This window comes from Cydia fagiglandana, chromosome 20, assembly GCF_963556715.1.
Source record: "Cydia fagiglandana chromosome 20, ilCydFagi1.1, whole genome shotgun sequence".
Taxonomy (NCBI): Eukaryota; Metazoa; Arthropoda; class Insecta; order Lepidoptera; family Tortricidae; genus Cydia; species Cydia fagiglandana.
In genome coordinates, this window is record NC_085951.1 from 7,773,010 (window position 1) to 7,799,199 (window position 26,190).

The 26,190-nt window shown below is 34.9% G+C and overlaps 2 protein-coding genes across 6 annotated transcripts in view; one reads left to right on the top strand and one right to left on the bottom strand.

Annotated features, from left to right (window-relative positions):
• The window catches only part of LOC134674441 (RILP-like protein homolog), a 34,815-nt gene extending 20,598 nt beyond the window's left edge, over positions 1-14,217 (bottom strand). For 2 of the 4 annotated variants that reach the window (XM_063532513.1, XM_063532514.1), the window contains exons 1-3: positions 13,800-14,217; positions 8,088-8,205; positions 4,420-4,559 (exon numbers count right to left, since the gene is read on the bottom strand). In XM_063532513.1, coding sequence (XP_063388583.1) covers positions 4,420-4,559; positions 8,088-8,205; positions 13,800-14,099 — 558 coding nt within the window. In that variant the 5' untranslated portion in view covers positions 14,100-14,217. The remainder of the gene's footprint in view (positions 1-4,419; positions 4,560-8,087; positions 8,206-13,799) is intronic. The other 2 variants (XM_063532512.1, XM_063532516.1) reach the window with 2 other exon arrangements.
• A 931-nt stretch (positions 14,218-15,148) lies between these two features.
• The window catches only part of LOC134674520 (rabphilin-3A), a 92,043-nt gene continuing 81,001 nt past the window's right edge, over positions 15,149-26,190 (top strand). Inside the window, exon 1 of one of the 2 annotated variants that reach the window (XM_063532616.1) lies at positions 15,149-15,339. In XM_063532616.1, coding sequence (XP_063388686.1) covers positions 15,272-15,339 — 68 coding nt within the window. In that variant the 5' untranslated portion in view covers positions 15,149-15,271. The remainder of the gene's footprint in view (positions 15,340-26,190) is intronic. The other variant, XM_063532617.1, reaches the window with a different exon arrangement.

A 26,190-nucleotide genomic window follows, 5' to 3' on the forward strand; every position in this document is an offset into this window, starting at 1 on the left:
GTGCAGTTTCGGAAAACTTACTTATGTTTTTTCTATGTTAACCTGTTTGTCAGGTGACTCAAAGAAAACGCTCTGACTAATACTGATCTCATACCTTATTTTATTGTTGGTGATGTATTCATATATAAAGACAATTCAACAATTGCATACAGCACTATTCAATTACTATCCTACATTTTTAAGCAATTATCTACCTACGCAAATCCACGAAGCTTAAAGGGCCATTAACTTTGAACCCAACAGCAGCAAATAAGTGTAACTAGGTACAAATAAATAATAAAATTTCATACTTAATATACCGGAGAATGTCAGTTACAAAATACTGCGGTTATCATGAGACCACATTAAAGCTTACAAAAACGTTTACAGGCAATCTCTGAACACATACAGACTAAACACTAACAAAACCTCATATGACGCTATAACTATTAGTCAAAATGGAAACTTCTGCCGCTTGAAATAGAGCTGTATTTGAAAAGGCAAGTAAAAATAAGAACTTTGTAAATGTCACCTACGCTCCAAGCAATCAAGTGGCGCCCTAAACCTTTGAGGCAATATATCTCTTTATGTACTCACGGTCATAAACAAATATACAGCTTTACACCTTATGTCATAGCAATAAGGCGTGAATGTGTATACATGTTTATGACTTGATTGGTTAATAGCAATCTGCCCGAAATAGCTTTAAGGTGTCGTAAAGGCAGGTAATATGAAGAGCCGAGACAGGGTTTATCATGACGGTATGACGCATTGGGACAGATGTGGATGTGACGCAAGGATTCTCATGCTAGACAAATAATTGTGATTGTGATTATACTTGCAATACATAATAATATGTTCTAAGTTAAAAAGCTACTGGCTACAACGTAATACTTAAGTTTGTTAAGCATTACTATAGTTCGTTTTAATTTGCATTAGAAAGAACTTGAAAGAAGGTTAGTGATCGTGACAAGTCTTTTAAATGAAAAACGCTTTTTAAAAATCAGTAACTATTACTTATGAAAGAAGAAGAATATAAATGATCGTATTACAATTTTAAAATGTGTTTTTCAATTAAAAGACACATCAAGATTGTTTACCTTATTTCTAATGCTAAAAAAGGAACTATAACAAAAGTAACAACTTTTAGCTTAGTTCGAATATATAGTATTATTTTCATAACCCAATTTCAAAAACAATTGCAGAAAGAAGCAAACGAAGAGCTATTTACATAGTGTAAATAAACAGCAGCATTTCCTTATAGAAGTTATCTGTGAATAAACAATGATATTGTTGAAGCAAAGTTTAAGTTTTATTTACTTAAGAATTCCCCGGCAAATACAGCATTATTTGTCTTTTCAATGTAAGAAAGTTAATGCCAAGTTTCGAGTTCAAATTTACTATACTACTACTTAACTACTATTACTTCTTCTACTACTTTTTCTGTTCGCGTTTGTACATAACATTTTTATTTTTGTTTTGTTATTGTCCGTTTTATGTAAACCTGTTACTATGTGCAATAAAGTGACATTCATACTTAATTGAATTTGGATTACTTTGGATTCATTTGTATCGTCTTCTTGAGTAGTAGTCTAATCTAGCTTAACATAGCTGTATAAAAATGCAAAGGCTTGTATAAAAAATATTTTTTCTTAAAAATATGTTTTTAAACTTGATGAAACAATTTTTTGATCAACAGGAAGAACGAATAACAAGATTTAATCGATCATTTGACGTAACGGAAACCGGACTTCGACCCCTCCGCATATCCCTTCAAAACCACCCTCTTTCCTCGTTTTTCCTCGTTTGTCATGTATAAATGTGCCCTACATATTTTTGAAGTGAAAACTTCTTTAGCGGCGCTGTGCACTTTTTGTGATGGGGAAAAAATGTTAAACTCGCGACAGGTAAGATTCGTAAGACGTGACGTCACGTGTCATTGAGTTTTTCTTTATTGTTTTAACGAGTTTCCCTCTAACTGGTACTAATATAACTCGAGTACTAACAGTGATGTGCTTAGGGGTTTCAAGTAATGCGACGAAATAACGCTAGATGGCGTTAACCTCAATATACATAGTGAAAACTTCTTTAGCGGCGCTGTGCACTTTTTGTGATAAAAACCTGTTACAATGTTAATATTCAAGTTTTCAGTCTTCTGTCAGCACTCTCGGAGTGCAACCCGTTGTTTTTTTCATCTAGGTACAGATCATAACAACAATTTAGAGCAACAATATCTAATCCATTATCTTTCTGAAAAACACACAATAGTAGTGTATAGTGTCTGAAATTGAACTTTCGTCTAGTTGCCTCCAGGTAGGTATCACTCGAATATGCCCAACCGATAGATAGTCAAATAGACAAAGTGCTTCGTGGTTATACCCCAGCTCTTAACTTTCATTACTACTAAGTTGGTATAAAAAACGAAGACGACGGTGATGTCACTGATGTCACAGAATAAATAATAGTACTAGGTACAGAAGACTCACTCTCTAATAAAACGCGTCTGTTACGATCAGCACAGATATGGCCGCTAGGTGGCGACAGCGCCACGCGCGGCTTATGGCTTTCCCCAAAATTGGGGCCGAACGGATGTACTTTTAGCTACCTGTAGCAAAGCGACGAAGTCGCGGAGTGAGACACGCCTGCTGATGTCACAATCACAATTAAGGGCCAGTTGCACCAACCACAATAACAGGCTGATCAACGTCAAGCAGCAGAGAACTATGGAACTTTCCATACAATAAAATTTAGCGAACGCTAAAACGGTGACAGACAGGTTTGGTGCAACCGACCCTAAGCCACCTCATTCAAATGATAGTTTATTGATTTAAAACAATTGAACGCTAAAACATTTGTTTGATATTTTTTGTGTGCTTCCGTAAAATTTCCAGGAATCAATTTAATTTATCTAAGTATACTATCTATAGGAAACAGCTCTATTCCGCGACCAACGAAGAGCGTGCATAACAAATGTCCAGGACAGCTGATTTATCGGATCGGAAACGGAGCGGAGAGCATCTGGAGTCGATCGACCGGTCACGACCGCTGGCGTCTCTACCGTCATAGCTAGTCTGACAAGAATAAATTGTTCTATATCTATTCAATCGTCGTATTAGCACTATTAGCAGATCTAGGTTAGAATCTGTCTCATCTAGACTTGCGGCCCGATACGAACTTTAAGATACGGTAAAATATTACGTCTAGATAGGATACGGATTACAAATGTCAGTGTCAAAAGTGGCGTTTTTGTTTGAAGAAATGTCATTTTTGACACTGGCATATCTAATCCATATCGCATCCAGACGTAATATTTGACGTATTTTAATGTTCGAATCTGTCCGTTGGTAACATAAAAATGTCATCGCTCGTGTGACAAGAATTTTGTGTTTTATATTTTTTCATCATTGTATTATCAATTTATCATTTATCAGATCCTATGTTGACTAAGAAATGAATGTTAGAAATAGGTATGTACTTTGACAGACACCAAAACAACGTGAATTTTGTCAATTCAATTTTCCCAACCTGTTAGAAACAGAACGGACAGGATATTTTATTGTCTTTTTGTGTGTGAAATGATATAATCTATATGGTTAACTCAACCGTTAAGATAAATCTTTTAGGCCCACTTGCACCATTCCACTAATCCGGGATTAACCGATTAAACCTGGCGTTACTATGGGTACCAGTACAATTTGACATTAGGTTAACGGTTTAACTGATTAATCCCGGGTTAGCGGAATGGTGCAAGTGGCCCTTAGTCGCGTATTTGGTATTGGTGAGGAATTCTAATTTGTTATACACATCGTAGCTTATACAATAATAAGCATAAATAGTATATTTATTTATTATATCGTAGCTTCAAAAAGACTACATTGGTAACAAGCATTAGTTCTCTTAATCCAAAGCATACTTCCTTAATACTTGTTAATTTAAGTATTTAAACCAACCAATACATATCTACAATACTTTCAAGATAGAACAGGGAATATGTAACAATACGGGGCATTATCATAATGTTTGGATAACTAAATTAGCTCAACGTTACAAGGTCTTTCTCTACAGGGCTCTAAAAAGGGGCAACCAAGTCATAGGATGATGGTTACCATCCGAATAAACGATGGCTGGTACCACATGGTAAACCAATTGATTTACTCGCCTCTGAAGACAATTCTAAGTAAGAAGATCCATTCGCATGTGCAAGCCACAAAATATCCCTTTTATAAAGTAAATCAAAACACACCCGATTCCATTTTCAAATACTTGAGACCAACTACCTCAATGTTTTACATTAGAAAGTAGATACAATATTATGTGGCCCGCTAAGCTGCAGGAATTCTCAACCAGTAAATTTGCTCCCAAGGGGCGTAGCGAAGCACAGAAGATCATTTATCACGCGAAAAAGGTTGCGATACCCTGTTATGTTAAAAAGGGACTTACACTCTCAATGATGAGCTGTTTTTCCTGCAGTTGCGACTCCTGCTGGCGCAGCGTGGCTCGCTGCTTCTCTGCGGTGCTGCTCAGTCGGGAGAGAACTTCCTGATCGTGCTCGCGGGCGGGGGAGGGCGGGGCGCTGGTGCCTGCACAAATGTAACCCAATTTAGTGCCTGCTCATGTCATGTCATAAGTATTGATCATCTCTTGCTCCAACACATGCAATTATGTAAGTTTTATTTCGTGACATAGAAATTAATGCGGCATTTTTGTACAGTCAGCAGCAGAAGTTACTAAGCGGGCTAGGTGTTCAAATTGATCTTGACGCGACTTTATTGTTAAGAGAATAAGAGTGTGTCAAGATGATTTTGAACACCTCGCCCGCTTAGCAACTTCTGCTGCTGACTGTACAGTTGCTCCGTTGAGCAAATCTACCGGCGCTAGACCATGACACTCCACGTGGATTTACTCACCGTATCATTAAGTAATCATTCGGTAACTAAATTTTAACACTGATAACATTACAAATTCTATTTAAGACGAAACAGGAGCTGAGTTTTAAATATTTAAGGTAAATATACCCGTCTCGCTAACGGAATCGGCGCCTAAAACTATTGCGGTAAGAACAAGGCGAAAAATCCCGCGTAAAAATTTCAAAAATCTAGGTTTCGTACTCTACTGTTTCCTCCTCCAAAACTTAACCAATCCTAACCAAACTTGGAAATCTAAATGATTATGAAATTATCTGTGTCGGACCGTTTTGCTTTTTTGGCTAATTGATATCAGTTTTGAATACTACGCCTCTCATTGCGGCATAGTCAATTAGGCCATTTTGGCCATTTGTGAAGAGCTCTAGCGCCTTAAAAAACAAAAATATCAAAAAAAGCAAAACGGTCCGACACAGATATTGACAATATTAATCTGTGTTGAAAAAATCATTGCTCTAGCATCAAAACCCACGGAGGAAACAGTCGAGTATGTTTGTATGGAGAAATGACCACTACTGTTGGCTCTTAAGTAATAATTACCATAATGGACGCGTGGTAACAACACTGGCGTGTTTATAGAAAGTCATATAGTGTTTAGCAACTTTTACGACATATGCCTGTTTAAAATTGAGGTAGTGTAATAGGTGTAGGGTTATTCTCAAGGTTATTTCTTGGACAACGCGATTAAAGACTTTATTTGGGAACAATAAGGTTCATTATGGATAATAATCGAGGCCAGGCTGGATTGGTAACGCAGGTGGCGCGTTTTAACCTCGTAAGATCCATCATATAAAGTATTCGAATTTTTAATTTGAACCTCATTCAATAAGTAAATTAGAACGAATCTCGTTTGTTTTAAAAAGCAATGAAACAAAAGAAATGCTACTTTATTTGGTTCATGAAAGGTTCGAATTAGATTGCACGAATATGTACAGTCGCCATCAGATATATCAGAGCGGCCAAGGTGCTCACAAATATCTGGACGCGCCTCTATTGTCAAGGCGTGAGAGTGCATGTTCAGATATTTTTGAGCACCTTGGCCGCTCCGATATATCTGTTGGAGACTGTACATTGTTATGTACATTTAGTCTCAGGAGGTAAAGCAGAAGTAATGTTATTGCTACAGGTTGGTGCGCTGGATGGTCATTATAGTAAATAGAGAAAAGTAGACAGTCTTATAGTTCCTGGTTTTATGGCTTTGTTTAAATCCACAGGCGGTAATGACCAACGTGAAATATATGAATGTTGAAATTATTACCAATGCGACCACGTAACTGAAAGATAATGGAAACTCTTCCGACAAGGTATATTTTTAACTAAAGACGGTGGCTGTATCATGGACTATATATTGTAGGAGATGGGACACCTGAGAATTGAAGGTAAGTAGGTCGTAATGTAATTCTATCTCATTCAAATTTGTCACTGTCTAAAAGGCACTAAAGGGGAATGTATTTTACATATGACTAAATCCAAATAGGCAAATGGAACTCTAAATGGTTAGAGCTTCAATTCTATGATTCACAGACACGGATATTCATCACTAATCAGATGGCGATATATGAAAGAACGTAATAGTTACATGCTGTGATGGAAATAGATGGTTTAATATTACTACGTTTTTCGATTTCTGCTAATCCATTTAATATCAGTGATACCACATTTAAATAAAACAATATGGTATTGAACGATTACGCCGAACGCGGAAGACATGATAATGATATTAAGGATAATGACCACCAGAGATGTGACTTATTTGAAATACTTGTATTTAAAATGCAAATACAAAATGCAAAATACCTATTTTGTATTTTGCATTTAAATACCTTTTGAAGAAAACTATTTTGTATTTTATTTGAAATAGTTTTTGGGACCTATTTTCTATTTTCAAAATACAAAATACTTTATAGTAGGTAGGTAATGTAGGTAGGAGTTACAATCTTTTCTGATGTTACAATCCTGGCAACTCTCTCATTCTTTTAACATGGAACTGTTGAATCTGTTTAGTAGGAGGAGGCATTATACTAGCTGTAAAACATTACATTACATAGATGATTGATTTCAAAGAATAAAGAGTCTAAGTCTTTCCAACTCGGAAATTCCGAGTAATACTTTTTAATTCAGACTAGGTATTCACTACTCAGAGTACCTTTTATCGCAAAGTATTTGTATTTTTAAAAAGTATTTTGTAAATACCTATTTCGTATTTTGTATTTAAATACAAATTCAAAAACTATTTTGTATTTTGCATTTGAAATAGTATTATCAAGGAAGTATTTGTATTTTGTATTTAAATACTTTTTATAAAGTATTTTTCACATCTCTGATGACCACGTTATAGAATAATTATCTTAGACCTGGTCTGTACACAATAAGAATAGATTACGAGTTCAATGGGTAATAAAAACGCCCTTCACTTCACCTGTCTTAATTACCATTCTCAGGAAACCTCACTACCTATACCTATCTAGCATTATACAGAAGACGAATCAGCATTTCTAAGGCCTTTTGTTGTTCATAAAGATGCCGATAATCTGAAATTTAAAGATGGTTGTAACGACTTCTCGCAAACGTGGCCATTCATTATTAGGTTTTGCGTTAACTTATTCAATGGCATTTCAAACGTGGTCTTTATCGAAAAAAAGAACCGACTTCTCTGTATTAAATGCCATAATTGCATGGTCTTCATAATTGTATGGTCTTGTAAGGTTTAGTTTGCACGCATGGTACTTTTCGAGTGTAGGTAAATGCACGTGTTACTTTAATAATTGCTGTAATCCCTGTAATTAATATTAATCGGTGAACATATATAATACAAAAAATTAAATGCGACGAATTTAGAAACTACTTCTTTTTTGAAGTCGTTTAAAACGAATTACTACACTAGACTATACTACTATACCAAAGAGAATTTGAAATAGAGAGTTACTGTCATGGTAAATAATGTAGCAGTAAATGTACAGTACATTTACTGCCATCTTTGGACAGACGATTAAGACTGTTAGAACGCCGTTTGACTTTGATCATTATTATTTCACTGATATGTGTTAACTTGTTAAATATTAATACTAACGCCATCTTCTGTCGAAAGATGGCAGTAAATTTAGTGGCTACATAATTGACTTTGACAATCCGCCTCCATACACTATTCTCTCTGACTATACTAGAGTTTAATATGAATGACCTTACCATCGCCAGGAGCATTGATAGTCCGCCTGAGCCTCTTGTTCTCATCCTGGAGCCGAGACACGGCCGTCACGAGGTCCGCGGATTCCGTCCGCCATTGCTCCTCTATCGCTTCTATTTCCTGGGGCAAAAGAAACAATTTTCAATGGCAATGGTAATTAAATTTGCAGACCTCGGTGCATTGATAAGTTTATCGGTGCGCAAGGTAAATATAGGTACGCACAAAATATTGGTCAAGGACAGCAGGCATTTGGTGTTAGACCGAAAATATAATTATAATTTAATTCTTTTTTTCGAAAAAGCTAGGTAGCTTTTTATACAACACCAGGTGGTGTTGTATATTATACACTTTTATTTGTCACTAAAAAGCGTAAAGTTAAATAATTATTTAAATTCCAATCTGTATGCAATGAGCTTGCATTTCTAATAATGTCATCAATTACCCCCTGTCAACAACCTACACTACAAATAATTGTTTGTTTTCATAATCAAACATCATTTATTTATTTATTATAATAATATCGTATAGTAGCTGACACCTTAACCTGCTCGTAACAAAATTAACTAATCAATACCTAAATGCGTAATTTAAAAATGATCCGCACAAAATCTCTTCGTAAATGCAAATGACATTAAACGTTACCATACAATTGTAATTGACTTTCGCTGAATTCATTGCATGTTTTTTACTCATGACATGCATCACATCATAGACGAATCTATGAATGAGACAGTATTGCATACATGTATTTGTGTATTGCCTGTGAATTAACTATGCTTAGAGAACTGTTTTATTAATTTTATTATCCACGGCGGAAAGAAAATATAAATGTCTTGTGAGTAGAGGTTTACCTAATATGTTTCTAATAATCTAAAACTTAACTTAACTGCCCGTCGGTGGACCTTATGCCTGTTGTAATAAGGTTTACCAATGGACAGTTAACAGTGTGGGCGATAGTACTAAGAGTTATTCGAATAATAAGCATCGTAACTGGTGTCGTTGTCACTATTCACATAGGCAAATTCGGAGCTGAAAAATTGACCGCAAAAAACTTGTAATAAAATCAAACAATGTTCTTCTTTCAACATCACATCACAAACTCTGATTTAAAGTAAGATAATAGAATAATAAGATGAACAGCTTTACTTTATTCATGTGCATGTATGAATGACCTTCACTGTTTCGGTAACATTATGCAAAATGAATGGTTAGGTTAAAACGACGTATAAATCCGTCCCTAGAATGTAGTTACGGTCTTTTATATTGGTAGAACAGGTTGTAGATTAGTGTTTTTTGCAAGTAAAAGAGGAAAAACAGGTGTTGTAACGATGGAAGTTACTGCTGTATGCCGGGGCGCGAGTGACGCAGTTGTTAGCAATGAAAAAAAACTGCATGTAAGTTTTGAGATAGCTTCAATGGTTAAAAAAATTAAGAATCTATCGCATCTCGTGGTAACATCGATGATTGAGACGCCACTATCTGTAAGAATGCTTTTATTGTTTAGATTTTATTTATTCATTGTTTACTGGGTTTATATTTATTAACATACCATTTCATACTTAGTCATGGCATTAACATTATGAATGCATCTCTCGTGACCTTTAAAGGACATCCCCTGCAGGAAGGTGGAGTAAGAAAAATTTGCAAACTTCTTGCATCTACCTACTTAAGTACTACCTACTAAACAAACAGAAATGTGTAAATGACGGATGGGGTCAAAAAACTAGTTAAAGACAGAGGTTTATGAATAACTCCGTAAATCTTCTTGTTAATCTGAACTTATATTTTTTATGTAAATGAATGTTCCTACGATTGTATTGTATAAAAAAAGCCCTTTATTCATTGTAAAGTGTTTACATAAAAAATTGAAAATAAAACTATGACTTATAATATGTGTTTTACTAATGAATCCCTAGTGGGTAAAGGCCTAATTGTATAACGTCAATGATCTCTTATCACACAACAATAAAAAAAGTCGCAAAGTGATGACGCAAACCCCGAATATCGTATAACCTTCGCTGTTTTGACCCAACACCGCTCTCGTTATAATTAAGTTCCGTCCAGACGAAATTAGCTCGACACTTCGGTACCTTGTAACTTTTTTTAATTAAGCTCTTTAACCTGCAGTAGATTTTAAGCTTAGGTAGTTTTACAAGTAGGCATCTTGCGATCCCTGCCCGACTGAGAAAATAATAGTACCTACACAAAATAAGATAATTTTAAATATCTTTCAGAAGTAATTTTATCTAATTAGGGTTCCGTACCCAAAGGGTAAAACGGGACCCTATTACTAAGACTTCGCTGTCCGTCCGTCTGTCTGTCACCAGGCTGTATCTCACGAACCGTGATAGCTAGACAGTTGAAATTTTCACAGATGATGTATTTCTGTTGCCGCTAAACAAATACTAAAAACAGTACAGTAAAGATTTAAGTGGGGCTCTCATACAGCAAACGTGATTTTTGACCAAAGTTAAGCAACGTCGGGCGTGGTCAGTACTTGGATGGGCGACCGTTTTCTTTTTGCATTTTTTTCCGTTTTTTATTTTTGCTTTATGGTACGGAACCCTTCGTGCGCGAGTCCGACTCGCACATGCCCGGTTTTTTATCTCTTCCTATCAGTGGTAAAGTATCCCAGCTTACCTGGGTAGGTTACAGGAGTCATGTCAACCTGTCATAAAGGCAGGTTTATTATGCCATTAAACCCAATCATTCAATTGAGTTGAACCTATTAAAGTACCCAGTAACAACCGGCAGTTATAGCTGTATTAGGAATTAGACATGAGTAAACTCACTGCAATTTGAAATAGGTAATAAAAATATCTCTGACTGGAATAGGTAATAAAATATATAAATGTATGAATATAGAATATATATGTATCTTTTAAGCATCCAAAAAGCAGGGTTTATGTAAATCCAGGGATCAATTATTAGTATTCTTTTCATATTAACCTGATAAGTCATTGTTCTTAGCTAAATACCACATTAGAATCAAAGATTTATAATAAAGGCAAGACAATATTTGGAGCATTATCTATGAAAAGGGACCTCATTGTCGATGCCGCTTACGCCGCACAGCGTCGATATCGCAGCATCGTTAATAATGGCGTAAGCGCCATCGACAATATGGTCCCTTTTCATAGATAAGGTCACATTTTGAATTTTAGTTACCTACTAGCGTCCCACCTCGGCTTCGCACGGGTTAACAAATTATGCACCTAAACCTTCCTCAAGAAACACTCAATTCGTAGGTGAAAACATAATGAAAATCTATCCCGAAGTTTTTGAGTTTATTGTGAACATACAAACAAACACAAACACACCAACAGACGTGGCGGGGGAGTTTGTTTCATAAGGTGTATTGATACCGGTAATAGTAGGGACAGGGACTATTACTGGTATAGATAGGGGTCTAAATCATTACCAACAAATGTGTGACAAACAGACAAGGCAGAATCACCTCTGTTTTAAACATATTACTATGAATTTATTTATTGCAGTGGTAATTTCAACTAATTAAAGAAAGCTAATGTTATTAATTATCATAAATTTTGTAATAGATAATTTGATAACCCAATGTTTAAGGAATTGATGTTCATTTATAAAGTTGTATCAATCATAGTTATCACTAATTTACCTCAGAAGATTACTTTGTTAATTAGATAATGGTGATTCATGGATAATGGTTGTGCCTTAATTTAATGAAGTAGCAAGTTACTATCACATTATTCAATACTTATTACGCAAAAAGTTATTATATTATATAATTAATTAGTCAAATTAATCATATCATCTATAACCATTTATAACTGTATTTTAATACAGTTATAAATGTACGTTTTTGTATACTATTTTTAGATACTTCATTTTAATAAAGTATCTAAAAAAAAATTTTTCACTGATGAATAATATTTCTAGAAACATAAAATACAACCACATTTTTTATAAATGGTTGCTCAGTTGCTACTAATATATTCTTTATAGAGTTAAATTTGAAGCTAGTATCAGTGGTGAAACATTCATAAACCCTTTTTCCACTACCTTACCTCAAAATTCCTTTAAATAATAAATGGGATTTTATTATGTGTCCTAAATATAATTTTTATAATAGTTTGTTTTGTCCAAGTTGCAAAATAGTTCATTTTGGCGGTAGACCAAGTATCCAGTGTTTTTGGACAAATGCACCAGCACAAGTTTTATAATTTCCTAATTGTGATTAGTGATAATAGATATAGATTTAATCATACAAATATTTGTTTGTTGAAGATTCTATTACTGATAGTGCATGAAGTGAAAGTTGATAGATTACACAACTCTCTGTATGTGACTTAGAACATTTACCTTTCTAAAACTGATATGAGACTTAGACTTCCAACTAAGCAAAGATTGTCTCATCATAATCACTACACCTTATAAAATAAAGTCCCTTGCCGCATCTGTCTGTTTGTATGTATGTTTGCAATAAACTCAATAACTACTGAAAAGATTTTCACGCGGTTTTCACTTATCAATAGAGTGATTCTTGAGAAAGGTTTAGATGTGTAATTTGTTAAGCTTTTCTGTAACCCGTGCAAAGCCTGATATCTTGTTCCTCTTTAAAATCAACTCCAAATTGATCCGTGACATGTTATACAAACAAATATTCTATGTCCAGCATTAATTTTAATCGGGCTTATAGACCATTCCATGAGTGTTCCCATACAAAAGCATTTTATTTCACCTACATTTATTCAACCTTTCAAGTAGGTGATTAGTTTAGTGAGCATATTCACATGGATGTGAATTGTAAAATGACAGAAAAATATACTCCTCTACTTGCAAATCTTCATTAAATTCGCTTATATGGGGAAGTGCTAGACAATATTGTGGAATGCTTCATAAACATTGCCTATAGTTTGACGGGTGTTTTAAGCATTATTGGTTTATTTCAATTATATACAATTGTAAACTGTTCTTAAATGGTTGCATTGTGATCACATTAACCAAATTAATTAATGTTAAGATAACTCTTTTCATTAACTATGAAAGAAATTATCTAAATAAATGAAAGTAAGACTAAAAAGTAAATTTTGCTGGTGATAAGGAAAATATACTGTTTGTTGTAAAAATCTGATTTAAAATGATCATTTGATCAACCAGTACCTATACAATCAAAAAATTTCCATTAAAAAAACAGTTAAACAATCCAATATTTTTTTTCTTTTATCACTTTTTAAAAAATAGTTATTATCATTGCGCGCAACTTTGAGTGTTTGTTGTGATCTACAGATGGCAAGAACCGATTATTTAAGTCATCTGCTTTTTGTATATTTACAATGGATTTTTTATTAAATATAGTCAATGTTACAAATAACGCAAATGTTTTACTTAGAGCCATTGATCAAACTTTTGTTTTATTAACACAGTAAACAAATACAACATAACAAACCTTCACATTACCATAGAACTACATTTAAGATCACAAAAACTGTTCATACCGTTCAGTACAATGCATAACTCATTATTATACCAAATTGTAGGCAATTATAGTCCGCAACTATACCGCGGCGATGTCAATGTCGCGCAATACTAGCTTCCATTGCCTTCTATTGCTATACTTATACTTTTGCAACTGCAGCTAGTGCAAGTGACGAAACGTCTACCGTTTGAACGCGCTACTGACCGCTGCACGCACTTTTCAATCACCAATTTACTTAGCAGTGACCTCTAACACCTACCTTTTCAAAGCGTTGTCTGTATTCAGCCTTCTCAATCTTGTCATTTTCTAGCTGAGAAATCTTGGCCGTCAGCTCCTGTAGCGCCTGGTTCTCTTTCTCATTCCTCACTGCCAGGTTCTCCAGCAGCTCCAGGGCATTAATCACCTTCGGTAACAAGGCAGTCACTGCGTCAGCCCCGTATTTCTCTATAATAATCTCGCATTCCTTCCCGATATCCGATGCCAGGTCATATACGTCGACCACAGTAACTTCGTCGTCGAACTCCGTCATTTTGGCGGAAAATCGCCTGTGGTACGGCATCGAAATCACCTTGTTTTCACTTCACAGCACCGCATAAAGGTAAACGTCCGAATAATTCACATAAAGCTATCCACCTTTCGCAAATGCGCCATCATTACTGAAATGTCAAATTTTGCTCAATGGTAGGGAGGCGCCGTTCCGTTATACACAATTGATAACGTTGTAACGGAACGTTATAACTGGTTAATAACGCGTTTTAACTAGTTACTATGCAATAACGTATTAAATAAAAATCGATTCTTTATATTATTATAGATATATAGCTTTTACTGTAATATCATACATAGTAGTTAATATTTATGATTATATGATTATTTACTGTGCATCGGCTGTAAAAACGAGACAAACTACGCACATCTCTTTCACTCATGCTTACAAGACTAATGAGCTGATGCGATGACCAGCGGCAATGCCAGACTTTCCTTCGTGACCAGTAAATTTTAAAATAATATATTATAGCATGTGGTATAAACATTTACAATAAAAAAAACTTGTCAATTAAAAAGCAAAACGTGTATTAAGCAGAGGTAGGTACATTCTAATATTTGAATTTTTGTTCGGAAGCCGTAATCACGGATGAAAAATTACTTATTCGCAAAAATAGTATTTATTTTTATTTATACGTATTTAATTAACGTAGGTATTTATCACTTGTTTTTATTAGACAATTGGGCGGGTGGATGAGTGAAGAACTGCTTAAAATGTGTAGGTTCGTGATATAATAATAATAATCTATGCGCCTACTAAAGTCTAATCAATTATTAATTTTATTGGAACAAACATCTCAGTCAAATATACGTACCTAACACTAATTTTAAGTGTTATTTTTTGTCCTGATAATTATTTAATGTCTGTGTCAACATGTTTTCAGAAGGCGTTTATTTAGCTACATAGAAATAGTGAGCAAATAAGTAAGTGCCTAAGCAACAACTTACTGAAATTTTCAAAACAAAACCAAACAGGTACTACATATTATAAGTAGTCAACAAAGTCCCTATCTGATAAAGAGCCGGCCGACATATGTTACAATTTTCACTGTTGTTAAAATATCGATTATTAGCCTCCGCCACGCGCGAAGCAACAGTTGGTGTTCGTAAACAGGCGCGGACGAACGCGCGACTTTCCCGCGCTGTGTAAACAATATTTTTTTTAATTAAGTTTTTTTATTCGGAATGAATTTACAAAGCAAAGCCAATAAGTTTGTGTGCCCTAACGACAGGCAGTTGTCACTGCGCGCCAAGTAAGTTGATGAAAAATTGAGACGTGTCAAGTTTTCCAGATGAGTTTTGTTTGTTTTCCGAGACATAGATAAAGTTTGGAACTTGTTATTAAGACGCTTTATCCTGCACAATAATGCTCTTGTCCGTTTGTATTTATTTTCTGCCTCTTTATTTTCTGTAATTTGATGAAATTGGATAGTAGTATTCGTAGAGCTTTATTTCTTATATCTGTAATTAGGTTTCTATCGCTTGAAAACAGCGACCATATTGATTTTAATTTGAATCTAGTTTCATAAGATAATAATTCCAAAAGTATTTTTTTATCTACATCTAAGTACCTATTTGGTTTATATTTGTATTTAAAATAGAATTTATAAATATTGGCGGTTACTTTCGGTACGCAGTGCTACGTCGTAGTAGCTCGTAGCAATATTTTTCTGCTAAGGAAACTATATCGCGGCCTTGGCGGATGTGCACTGAAAAGTCACAGACAGCAACATAAGTCTACCCCGTATGTATATGTATAGATGTAAAGGTACCTCAATTGTATAAGACTGAAAATAAAAGACATCCATAAAATTGTCTTTAAATAGAAATTAATCGTAAATTTCACTGGCATACGCAACAATAAAACCCAACTAGGCGAGTAATGATAAACTGGAATATTCAAGTAATTCAAACTCGAATCCAATTCAGCAATTCATGGCAATACGAACCCAGTTACTTTTGATATAAAGCTCATTTTTGTTAAGCCGTGAGATACGAGGATGGGCAAGTAAACCGTCGATTTGTCAATGCCACTGAGCATCGGACCCTCGTCCTCACAGTATCACATTACGTTCGAGCCTTTATTTGCCCTTAGTAAAGGCGACCACTGTAAGAACTGATTCATTTCAGTATAAATCAGGTCAAACCTTATTTAGTTGTGTACATATGTACAAAAAAGGCCATACAACGACCTCAATGACCACAACTGCGACTCCTCTGACAAGAGTGCCTATCTGACTAGTTAAGAGAATAATTATTTATAAGGAAAGAAGGCTGTTGTGTGGTAATTTCTTCAATTTAATCATCAATGTAAATGCTTATAATTATAATGACATTCATTTTTAGGTTCCGTACGCCGTCATATTTTTTTAAATGATATTTTTAATATTCTTTATTCATGTAGGACTTACAAGAAGGACTTATGAATAGTTAAAACAAATAAATATCAACTGAAGCTAATTACGAGTACCTATCAGAACAATGTATTGATGTTATTATTATAATTATACATGCTTAGATCAAATTTAATACTAAAAATTACACAAAAATCTCATCAAACTAATGCTTAATGTAAATTTCAATCGTCTACCAAAAAAAGTAATTATTTATGGGCTTGAGATAGAGCCCTACGAACCACAGGTCTTAAAAATACCAAAAAAATTACCTTTTTTTGATAATTAAAAAATTACCTCTATCTATTCTTAATTAAGTTTCTATTATATTGCAATGGCAATAAAAACCGTACTTTGCAATGGCAATAAAAACCGTACTTTGCAATGGCAATAGATAATCGTAGGTAGGTACTCTGACAAATTTTTAACTGTATATCTATATAACGGTTTTTGAGATAGAGCCCAATAACAGACATACGGGATGACGGACGGACGAACAGCGCAGGTAAGCTTATAACATGGTACCCGGAACCCTAAAAAGATTACCTCAATAAGGAGAACCATGTAACAACGTTCTAACTACTAGTCCTTCATTAGACTCAATCAAGGAGCTAAACGGTTTAAGCTACGGCTACGACTTAATCAACTTAACCGACAAACTAGCAAAAATGCACTCTATGACTGTGACTTAAGATCGATATTTACCTGACGTAGTTGGGACAAAATGTAACAAATCTAATTAAAAGTAAAAGTTTTGGACGTCCGTAACTTTTCCTAAAACCGCTTTGAGTAGAAGTTGCTGAGGAACTTTTTCTTTTATTTTTGTCTATATGTACATGAGATGGAAGACGATAGTGGTTTTCTAAATGTACCAAAAATATTTAGATTATGTTCTTCTTAATATCCTAATTTATGAGCCTTAACGCATTTTAACACTTTTGGTGCCGGGCACCCAGTTTCCAGTACAAAATGAACACACATACGTGTTCTTGGTAGGGCATGCTCCCGGGAATTCCCGGTTCTCATATTCCCGGGAATTCCCGGGAATTTTATAGTGTCAAAAGAACCGGTACTGAAGAGCCGGTACCGGTACTTCCCGGTTCTCATCATATGACTATTTATTCCCATGTAGTAATGTTTTAATACTTTAGTACTTTAAATGTGCCGAACATTTAATAATGGTGCTATGAAACGGGGGACCCAAATAACCTGACAAACTAACCTAGTAAAGTAGGCATTCGTGCAGGCTGGCCGTGCCGTCATAGTGCTGAGTGCATCTACTACGCTACAGCCGTGTGGCTCGGCCCAGGCGGAGGCAAAAGGTGCCGGTTAATTTCGTAAAATAGGTTGGAACGCCAATAAGTGTTTGTTTATAATAAAATAAGTCATTTATTAATTCATATGCAATTATTTACATGAAAATAAGTCATTCATAAAGATTGTACGCTAACACTAACAATTTCTTAAAAGTAATCAAAGATGCCTTGAGAACCGGGAAGTACCGGGAATCCCGGTTCCGGTCATGCCCAGAACCGGGAAATCAAATTCTTGGTACCGGGACCGGTACTGCATGCAGTGAATGTATTAACATACCTAGGTAACGATTAGGTATTATATTGAATGAACCTTATTCATTTATCATCAGAGACATCACTGAATACCGTGTAATATAATTTAATAATGTGGAAAATATACCTAAACATTAAAAAATAGGCCTCATATAAATATCAAATCTCATACAAGCTAATTCCTTAAAAATTTTAAGCATCGTATTTAGTCGTAAGATGTAGCAAACAACCCAAATGCAGACTAAGCCGCTAAAGGAGCGTAAGTATAAATCTTTTTCGCTTCAAAAGCCTCCCTGGATTATAAAGATATACGCCCACGCCCGCCCACCCTGCAAAAATAAGAAACATTGCTTATATTTTAGGAAATTCAAATCAGAATCATAATCATAGCATCCGAGCGGGCAAATATTTCGCTCGGCGGCGTCTAAGTCTGGCAGTACAGCGGGGAAATGCCGCAAGCGTTCTGGGGACGATGCCCCAGGCAACTTAGGTTTATAATGTTTTTAATGTGATTAATGTAATTATAATATAAATAAAATAAATGTGACCCATTAAATAGGAATAATCATTCTTTATTTGTTAGAATACAGTAACATAAGGTTTTAAATTATTATAAACAATCTTTGTATTCAGCATACAAGCAAACATACACATTTTAATTATTTTTAACCTAAAACAATAAATAACCTACTTTTACTATTATAAATATGTTACATGTCAAAATAATCGCATAAAATCATCAGGCTATCGGTTCCTTATTTAAATATTTCTTTAGGCCCACTTGCACCATTCCACTAACCCGGGGTTAACCGGTTAAACCTGAAGTTGCTATGGTTACCCATACAATTTGAGCCTAGGTTAACGGTTTAACCGCTTAACCTCGGGTTAGTGGGATGGTGCAAGTGGGCCTTACGCTATAAGTAATCATTTCTTCAGTAACCATCTGTTACCACCATGCGCTTCTTTGCTAGAATCCGTCTAAACTCACTCACTGAATTTAACAATATAAACGTCGTACCTATTTTCATGTATTGTCTTAGCAAATGCCATTCAGAGTTAAGTAGTTGGATACGCCTTACTTAATTCAGAATCTTAAATACCAAAGTAACCGAGTTTAGCTAGTTAGCATTGTATAGTCTATGTGCACATACAAGAATCTATTTTTTTTTTATCCTTAGTTACGATGCTAGTTATGAAAACTCAATTAAAAGTAAGGTTGTAGCTTGTCCGATTTTCCTCTAAGGCCCCTCAATGCAAGGCTCTTAGACTTACACAACTTCCTGAATTTAGTAAATAACGACAGGGACGCCGCTATACGTATGTCTCTATAAATATACGAGATATCGCCATCTGACTGGCGTCTCTGTCGTGAGATACTAAGTATATTCAAAAAGATGTGAAAACTAAACGTAAAGCTTTAAAGTGACAAAGTGACTTCATTGTAATAAGTGTACTGTAAGTACGTATCAGTGGCGGCGCGTCAAACATATCCATAGGCAAGCCGGGACTAATTTGGCTTACATATTTCCTTTACAACTCTGCTCAAACGTCCAAAACCAGGCAAGCCGGTGGGAATCGGCTTTTATGGACGCGCCGCCACTGGTACGTATGTACAACAAAGAGGATAAGCGCAGCCTCGGCCTTGCACGGTGACATCGCTCGGTTATCGGCATGTGATATCCGCTTCCGGTTGCATGCCGGTTTCAGACGCTGTATTTAAATAATGACAACAATGTGTATGTGGTGAACTTCTTTAGTTTGCTTACCTACCGCCTGTAAACGCCGGCGGCTAAGCTATCGTCTCATGTACTATGTCGACCTGTAGGGCTAATATGGTCGACTCTTTATCATTTGTCACCATGCCTGTCACATTCTAACAAATATGTAAGTGCAAAAGTGACGCATGGCATGACAGATGATAAAAATGCGACCACGATACCGCTGCTGACTTTTTAATAGAATTCAAATTTCAAATAAATATATTACTTTCACGTTAATTTCTCTACGACAATTATTTATTTATGTCATCATTGTGGTAGTTTTCCACAACTAGTTAGTTATGCTACCAAGTAGCTAGATCGCTGACAATGATTTATGTATTTATTTATTTGTTTATTAGGATCACCAACAGAAGATACAATTTACATACTAAATATAAGTAACATACTATGAGGGCACATTTAATTATTGATCCCCTACTTACAGGCAACCACAGCATGCATTAAGTATTTTAATGGTTATTTTAAACTGTAAGTTAACATGGTACGATAACGGTATTAAAATAATAGTTTATATTTAAAATAACGTCATTTTCGTTTTTCTTTGTTTGATACCGTTATTTTCATGTAATATAGGATAATACAATAAAAATTACCGTTTTAACCCGGTTGTAAAAAAAAACAATTCTAATACCGACGCTGGCAGGATTCTGTTAAATAATGTAAAATTTAGAAATGAATTTATTGACATTAAAATTTAAGGTTAAAGTACATTTGCCAGTTTTACACCCATGTTGCCCATATAGACCCTAATCTTGTACATTTTGCTAGAACTTTCGTAGTGTGAAGCAAACGGAACCATAACTTACGGACTAACGGACATATGGACATGACGAAATTATAAGGGTTCCATTTTAGCCATTTTGTCTACGGAATCCTAAAACGGCGGCTGAAAAATGTTGGAGTTAAATCGCCACCTATACCTATCGTCGGCCTAACTCGCAAACCTCGTAACTCCATTTCAAGGAAGTTAGTAATTGCTACCTTGGACAACAATACTTATATATAGTCGCAAATCTCGTAACTCCCCCGGAGGAGTTACGAGGTTTGCGAGTTAGGCCGACGCTATACGTGACGTTCCACGACAAAAGGTACCTTATGGCGGCTGGCGCTTACGTCGCATAGCGCCGCAATAATATTGGAGCGGCGTTGATAATAGCGTAAGCGAAAACCGCCATAAGGTACCTTTACTCGTGGGACGTCACATACAAATTTTGAATATCATGCCTTTTCTACCGATAAATTACCAATGTCAAATTGGTTAATCGGAGCCACTCCGTACAGTCACGCCACCATTTATTATCCGTGCCTGCAAATATGGCGTACCTCGAGGCTAGCGCTCTAAGAAAATTCAATTAACCCTAATTAATTTCTCAAATTTAAGCCCACTCAGAAACGGCTAAATAAACTAATTATATAATTAACTCATCTTCCTGAAGCTTTATTTAGTTACGTCGAGGAATACCTTGAAATTATTATGGGAAATGTCTATCTCTTGATGGATGAAACCATATGAAATGTAACATTTAATGTATCTGTATACAATCCATCATACCAAGGTTGTTTGATTATTTTTTCACCGATAAAGAACAAAGGGAAAATTAAAACAAGTATTTTTATTTTTTGATAAAAGCTTTTACGGATTGTATTTTTCTTTCAACAGTTTTTCAATACTCATCGAGACATACATAACAACCTCAAACACAACACAATGGCGTTGTTTTATCACAGAGTACCTCTATCTGTGACCACCTCCGGTCTTCATCATCAGATCGATATTACCATTACATACCAATATTATATATTGCATTTGTCATCCAACTTATAAAGTATACTTACTAAGTAAAGTACCTAAGATATGCGTTTCAGCTCAGTGGAATAATGGGATGTAAATACCTAGGTTTGATTTAGCTCGTAAAAATTAAAGACATACAGACACACGGGACAGGTGAAACTGAATAAAATCTTGTAAAAAAGATTTGAGATACCTACTTTTCTTTCGTAATCCTTAATTCCATTATAGTACGTAACCTTTCAGTGACCCTCAAATATTTTAACTACCTAAACTTATTATAGATTCTAGTCTCAAATAGATTGGAACAGACTTTGTATCCCGTGGCTTTGAAGGCCAAAACAACTCAATTCCTAACTTCCTACATTGAAACTGTTTGAAGGTATTTTTTCTACTTCCCTATTGGATCAGGGACGGGTTAAGGATAACATGATAAATCTTGATCAAATGATGATAAATCTTGAGAAAAAGTATGTCATTGTCTAAAGTTAGATTACTACTTTGCCTCCAAGATTTCTAAATTTCATTGAGACGCTATTGAAACTTCAAAAACACACAAGAAAGTAGTTTTAATCAGTAATTGAAAGAACTTTTAATAAAAATAAGCCAAGAAAACTATATAACCGCCTGACTGACTGGTTGACTTATATCGTACAATAAAATTTCAATAAATAAATTGTTTTAAGCTATCCAACTGACTGCGTCATATAATATGTCATGTTTTAACAAAACTGCAATTTTGAGTACGTTATCATGACGACATCTCTATTCTAACTATAAGATTAGTAAATAACCATGACAAAAAAGCCAGGCATAATAGGTAGGTGCTTTACTGTTTTAGCCATTGGTGATTTTCCTCCCGGAAATCTCATCTATGTCTTCTATGTAATTAACTGGTTTGGTTTGACGTCAAAAAATGTGTTATCTTTCTTTTGTTTCTTCTTTCAAATCGGGTAGTTCGGACAAGTAAATATTTGAACAGACTGGAGGCCACATTTTTTAATTTAGAGCGCTCGATTTCGTGAAGCTCCCTTCGATTTTCACTAATTTCACTACTTTAAATTCTACTAATGAAATTGAAAACGAGTGGTCAATACCACTAGATTCCTAATTCCTATTGCTCGTACCTATTTCAAAAATATCAATTCGCCGTTTTCCACAATATTAGAGTGACGAAATTGAGCGCTCCAAATTCAAAATATATTGCCCCCTTGGGCCGTAAAACACCGGATAGAACTGGTTTCATCCGTATCCGTAGTACTCTATTCAAAGAAGATAAATATAAATTCGTACCGTATCCGGCATCAGCAATTTAATTAAACTGTCAGCAAAGTGGAGTTACATTGACTCGTTTTAGATTTACGCAAGTTATCTGCAGCCGTCGATACATGGGCTCACGGGATTCAAATTAGGAATTTAAATTACAATTTGACGATTACGTGATTGACGTTTTCTGAGATTCAAATCGGGAATTGAAATCACAGTATTGACGGTGCCTGCTGAAAGCACTCCAGCACTAGAATGCTACTCGAATAATTTGAACCGGCAATGGAATATAATGTTTCATCATCATTATCATCTCAGCCATAAGACGTCCACTGCTGAACATAGGCCTCCCCCTTATAATATAATATTTATGAGTGTAAAAAGTGCCGGTTCACTTTATTCCGTGCTGGATTCAATCACTGGACTGGAATACTACTGGAATCTGGAATAAATGTAAACCGGGCGTTAGGATCACTTTAGCGGACAGTACACCTTTTTGTAGTTTTGGTTATCTAATAGTACCTACACTGCCGCCCTAAGCTAAAAGGCAGTTTTTCGACATTTTGCCAAAATGGACTTTTTGTGATATTCGTAATGTAGAGATCGAGACGCATCGACCACTTTGGCCCGTTTTCCGATAAGTGGCTTAGTTTTCGAGAAAAATATCGTAAAAAGACCGTATTTGCACTAATTTTCGTTCGTTCCTAGTCTAAAAAGCGACTATTTGACAAAGCCAGGCTAAAACAATGTATATGCAGCTATACGTTTTTTTACGCTCTGGTTTGCGTAAAATCTTATCCACCATATCTAGCCTAAAATAACGTATAAGCCAAAAACTAGGCTAAAAATACGTAAAAGACGCTATACGCACTTTAAGATTAGGATCTTTAGCAAAATTTTAGATCTGATACTAGTCTAAAAAATCGTATAATATTTTTTTTTGTTTAAATGTCTCATACGCCATTTTAGCCTAGTATCACTTAACTTTTTTGCGTCACCATAATAGTCTTTAGAAACGTATAACTATTATACGTTCCTCTTATTTTGTATGGACGGCGTATTAAACGCAAACAAACTTTTAAAATGGTTGAAAGTGCGTCTAACTAGTCTATAACGCAGTATATGCTCCAACCTTCGTCATGCTCCCCGCGCGCCGAAAGACACCTTTACGCTAAGTAAAAGCCGTCTGCCGCAAGCGCAGGCTTGTGGCTGCCGGAATGAGAGCGGAGGTGGCTTTTTGCGCGCGAAATATTGACCGAACGCCAAGGTTAAAAAAATACTTTATTATTGCATTACCATCATATGTTATCAATAATATGTAGTGTTTACAATTAGTACCTTCGAGTATTATCATTTTTATCAAGGTATATACTTTAAAAATGCCTCGCAAATACTTCCGCTCGACAGCAAATACGTCTTTCTAGCGTAGTTTGTGATGGTAAAATTGTTCATACGTACTTTTCTACAGCAAACGTTGTTTAAGTTTTATTTATTCATTGGACGGTTTGACTGCTTTTATTTAAATAAAATCAAATTGATATTACAGCTAATCGTATCGGGTTTAATTCCTTATAAGCCAGGTAGGTATTTGACATTATGAAGAGTTTAAATCTTATTGAAAAATGTTTTAAAGGGAAATTTAATGAGAATTCTTACGGGCAGTATAACATTTTCCGCCTAAGTATTTAGATAACCAGGACAAAGGACCATGGGCATCTTTGTATGGAACCAGGGTCCATCCGAAAACCAACTGAGAATTAAAGATAATATTATATACACATATATATTTTACTTAAATGAAATACTTAAGTAGGTTTTATCTAGTTCATATCGCACCAATAGATTTCGATAAGAAATATCGTAAATTAATTACTGCAAATTATATTACGTTTTATTTATCATAGTATTTATATATTACAATACTATCTATTACGTTTTATAAAAAAACAATACGTATCTTAAAATAGGTTGATATGTTTGTGTATTAGATAATAGTTGTATGTTAAAATAGTCAAAGCTATGAGTTTGTAATCTACTAGAAAAATAATTTTATTGTGAATCTAATTTTTAATTACAACCGCTAAAAGGCGTTTTAGAATTAAATAAATGACAGAGTATGTGCAGGAATTAATACACTCGTATTAATTTTATTGCTAATGTAGACTACATAATTCGCTAACGTATTACCGTGCGATGAAATTCCATGCCTATTGATAACAAACTAAAATAAATATTAGAGATGCCACGAATTCGGTAAAACATTATGTATTTTTTGAGTTACGTGTATGCAAAAACTGGTCACCTACAAAGATAAATGTTTGCTAAGATTTAAGTCAGCAGCAAGCTGGGTTCTCCATATAACTGTAGTTACGCTTTCATTTTAAAACGATTAGCTAGATTGCTCTAAAACTTTGTACTCAGTAAAGGATAAGGTATATCTATGTCTGTAATTAATGTGTAGCTTCAGATACCATGGAAAAAATACAGCGAAAATAAGTTTTTCATACAAAACTTATTTTTCCTCTATTTCATTAGTTTTGTTGGAATATAAACTAATTAGGTACTGGCATAGATATACCTCATGTCATTGTATGTGCAATTTAGTACAATCCAACACGTTGTTTTAAAATGAGTACGAATCTCCGTTTTATGGGAAGTAAAAATTCGGCTGAGCTTACTGCGGACTCTGTTAAGTTTCGTTGCTCATGCTCATTAGAAGTATATGTAATGTCATTAGTAGAGTCGAGTAAATCTAGTCTATTATACAAATAAAATCAGAAAGGCCGTACACTAAAAATTTGTTACATATTATGGGGCTATTCCCACTAGTTAGGTATCTACCGCCAAGTTGTTACCAGTGGTAACGACTGGGAATTTATATCCCACTTTTCTTCCCAGTAGCTACCACCAACTCAGTTTTGTGGTAACTACTAGGAACTTCTTTTTCCAATAGTTACCACTGGTAAAAGGTGGTATTTTTTCCTAGTAGTTACCACCAACATTTTTTTACAGTACAGTTTAAATGTTTGTTTATTATATGAACACAAAACACTATACTACCAGGCTATTATTAAAAAAACAAGATCCAGCGATTACTTTTTGGATTATAATCTTAATTATCATACAAAATTAACACATAGATCGGGTTTTTCCCACTAATTACCATCAAGTTGTTACCAGTGGTAACTAATGAGATTTGTTTCCCAGTAGTTACCACTGGTAAAAGGTTGGATTTTATTCCTAGTAGTTACCACCAACATTTTGTTACAGTTCAATAGTAATAAAAACAGTATAAGTAGAATACTAT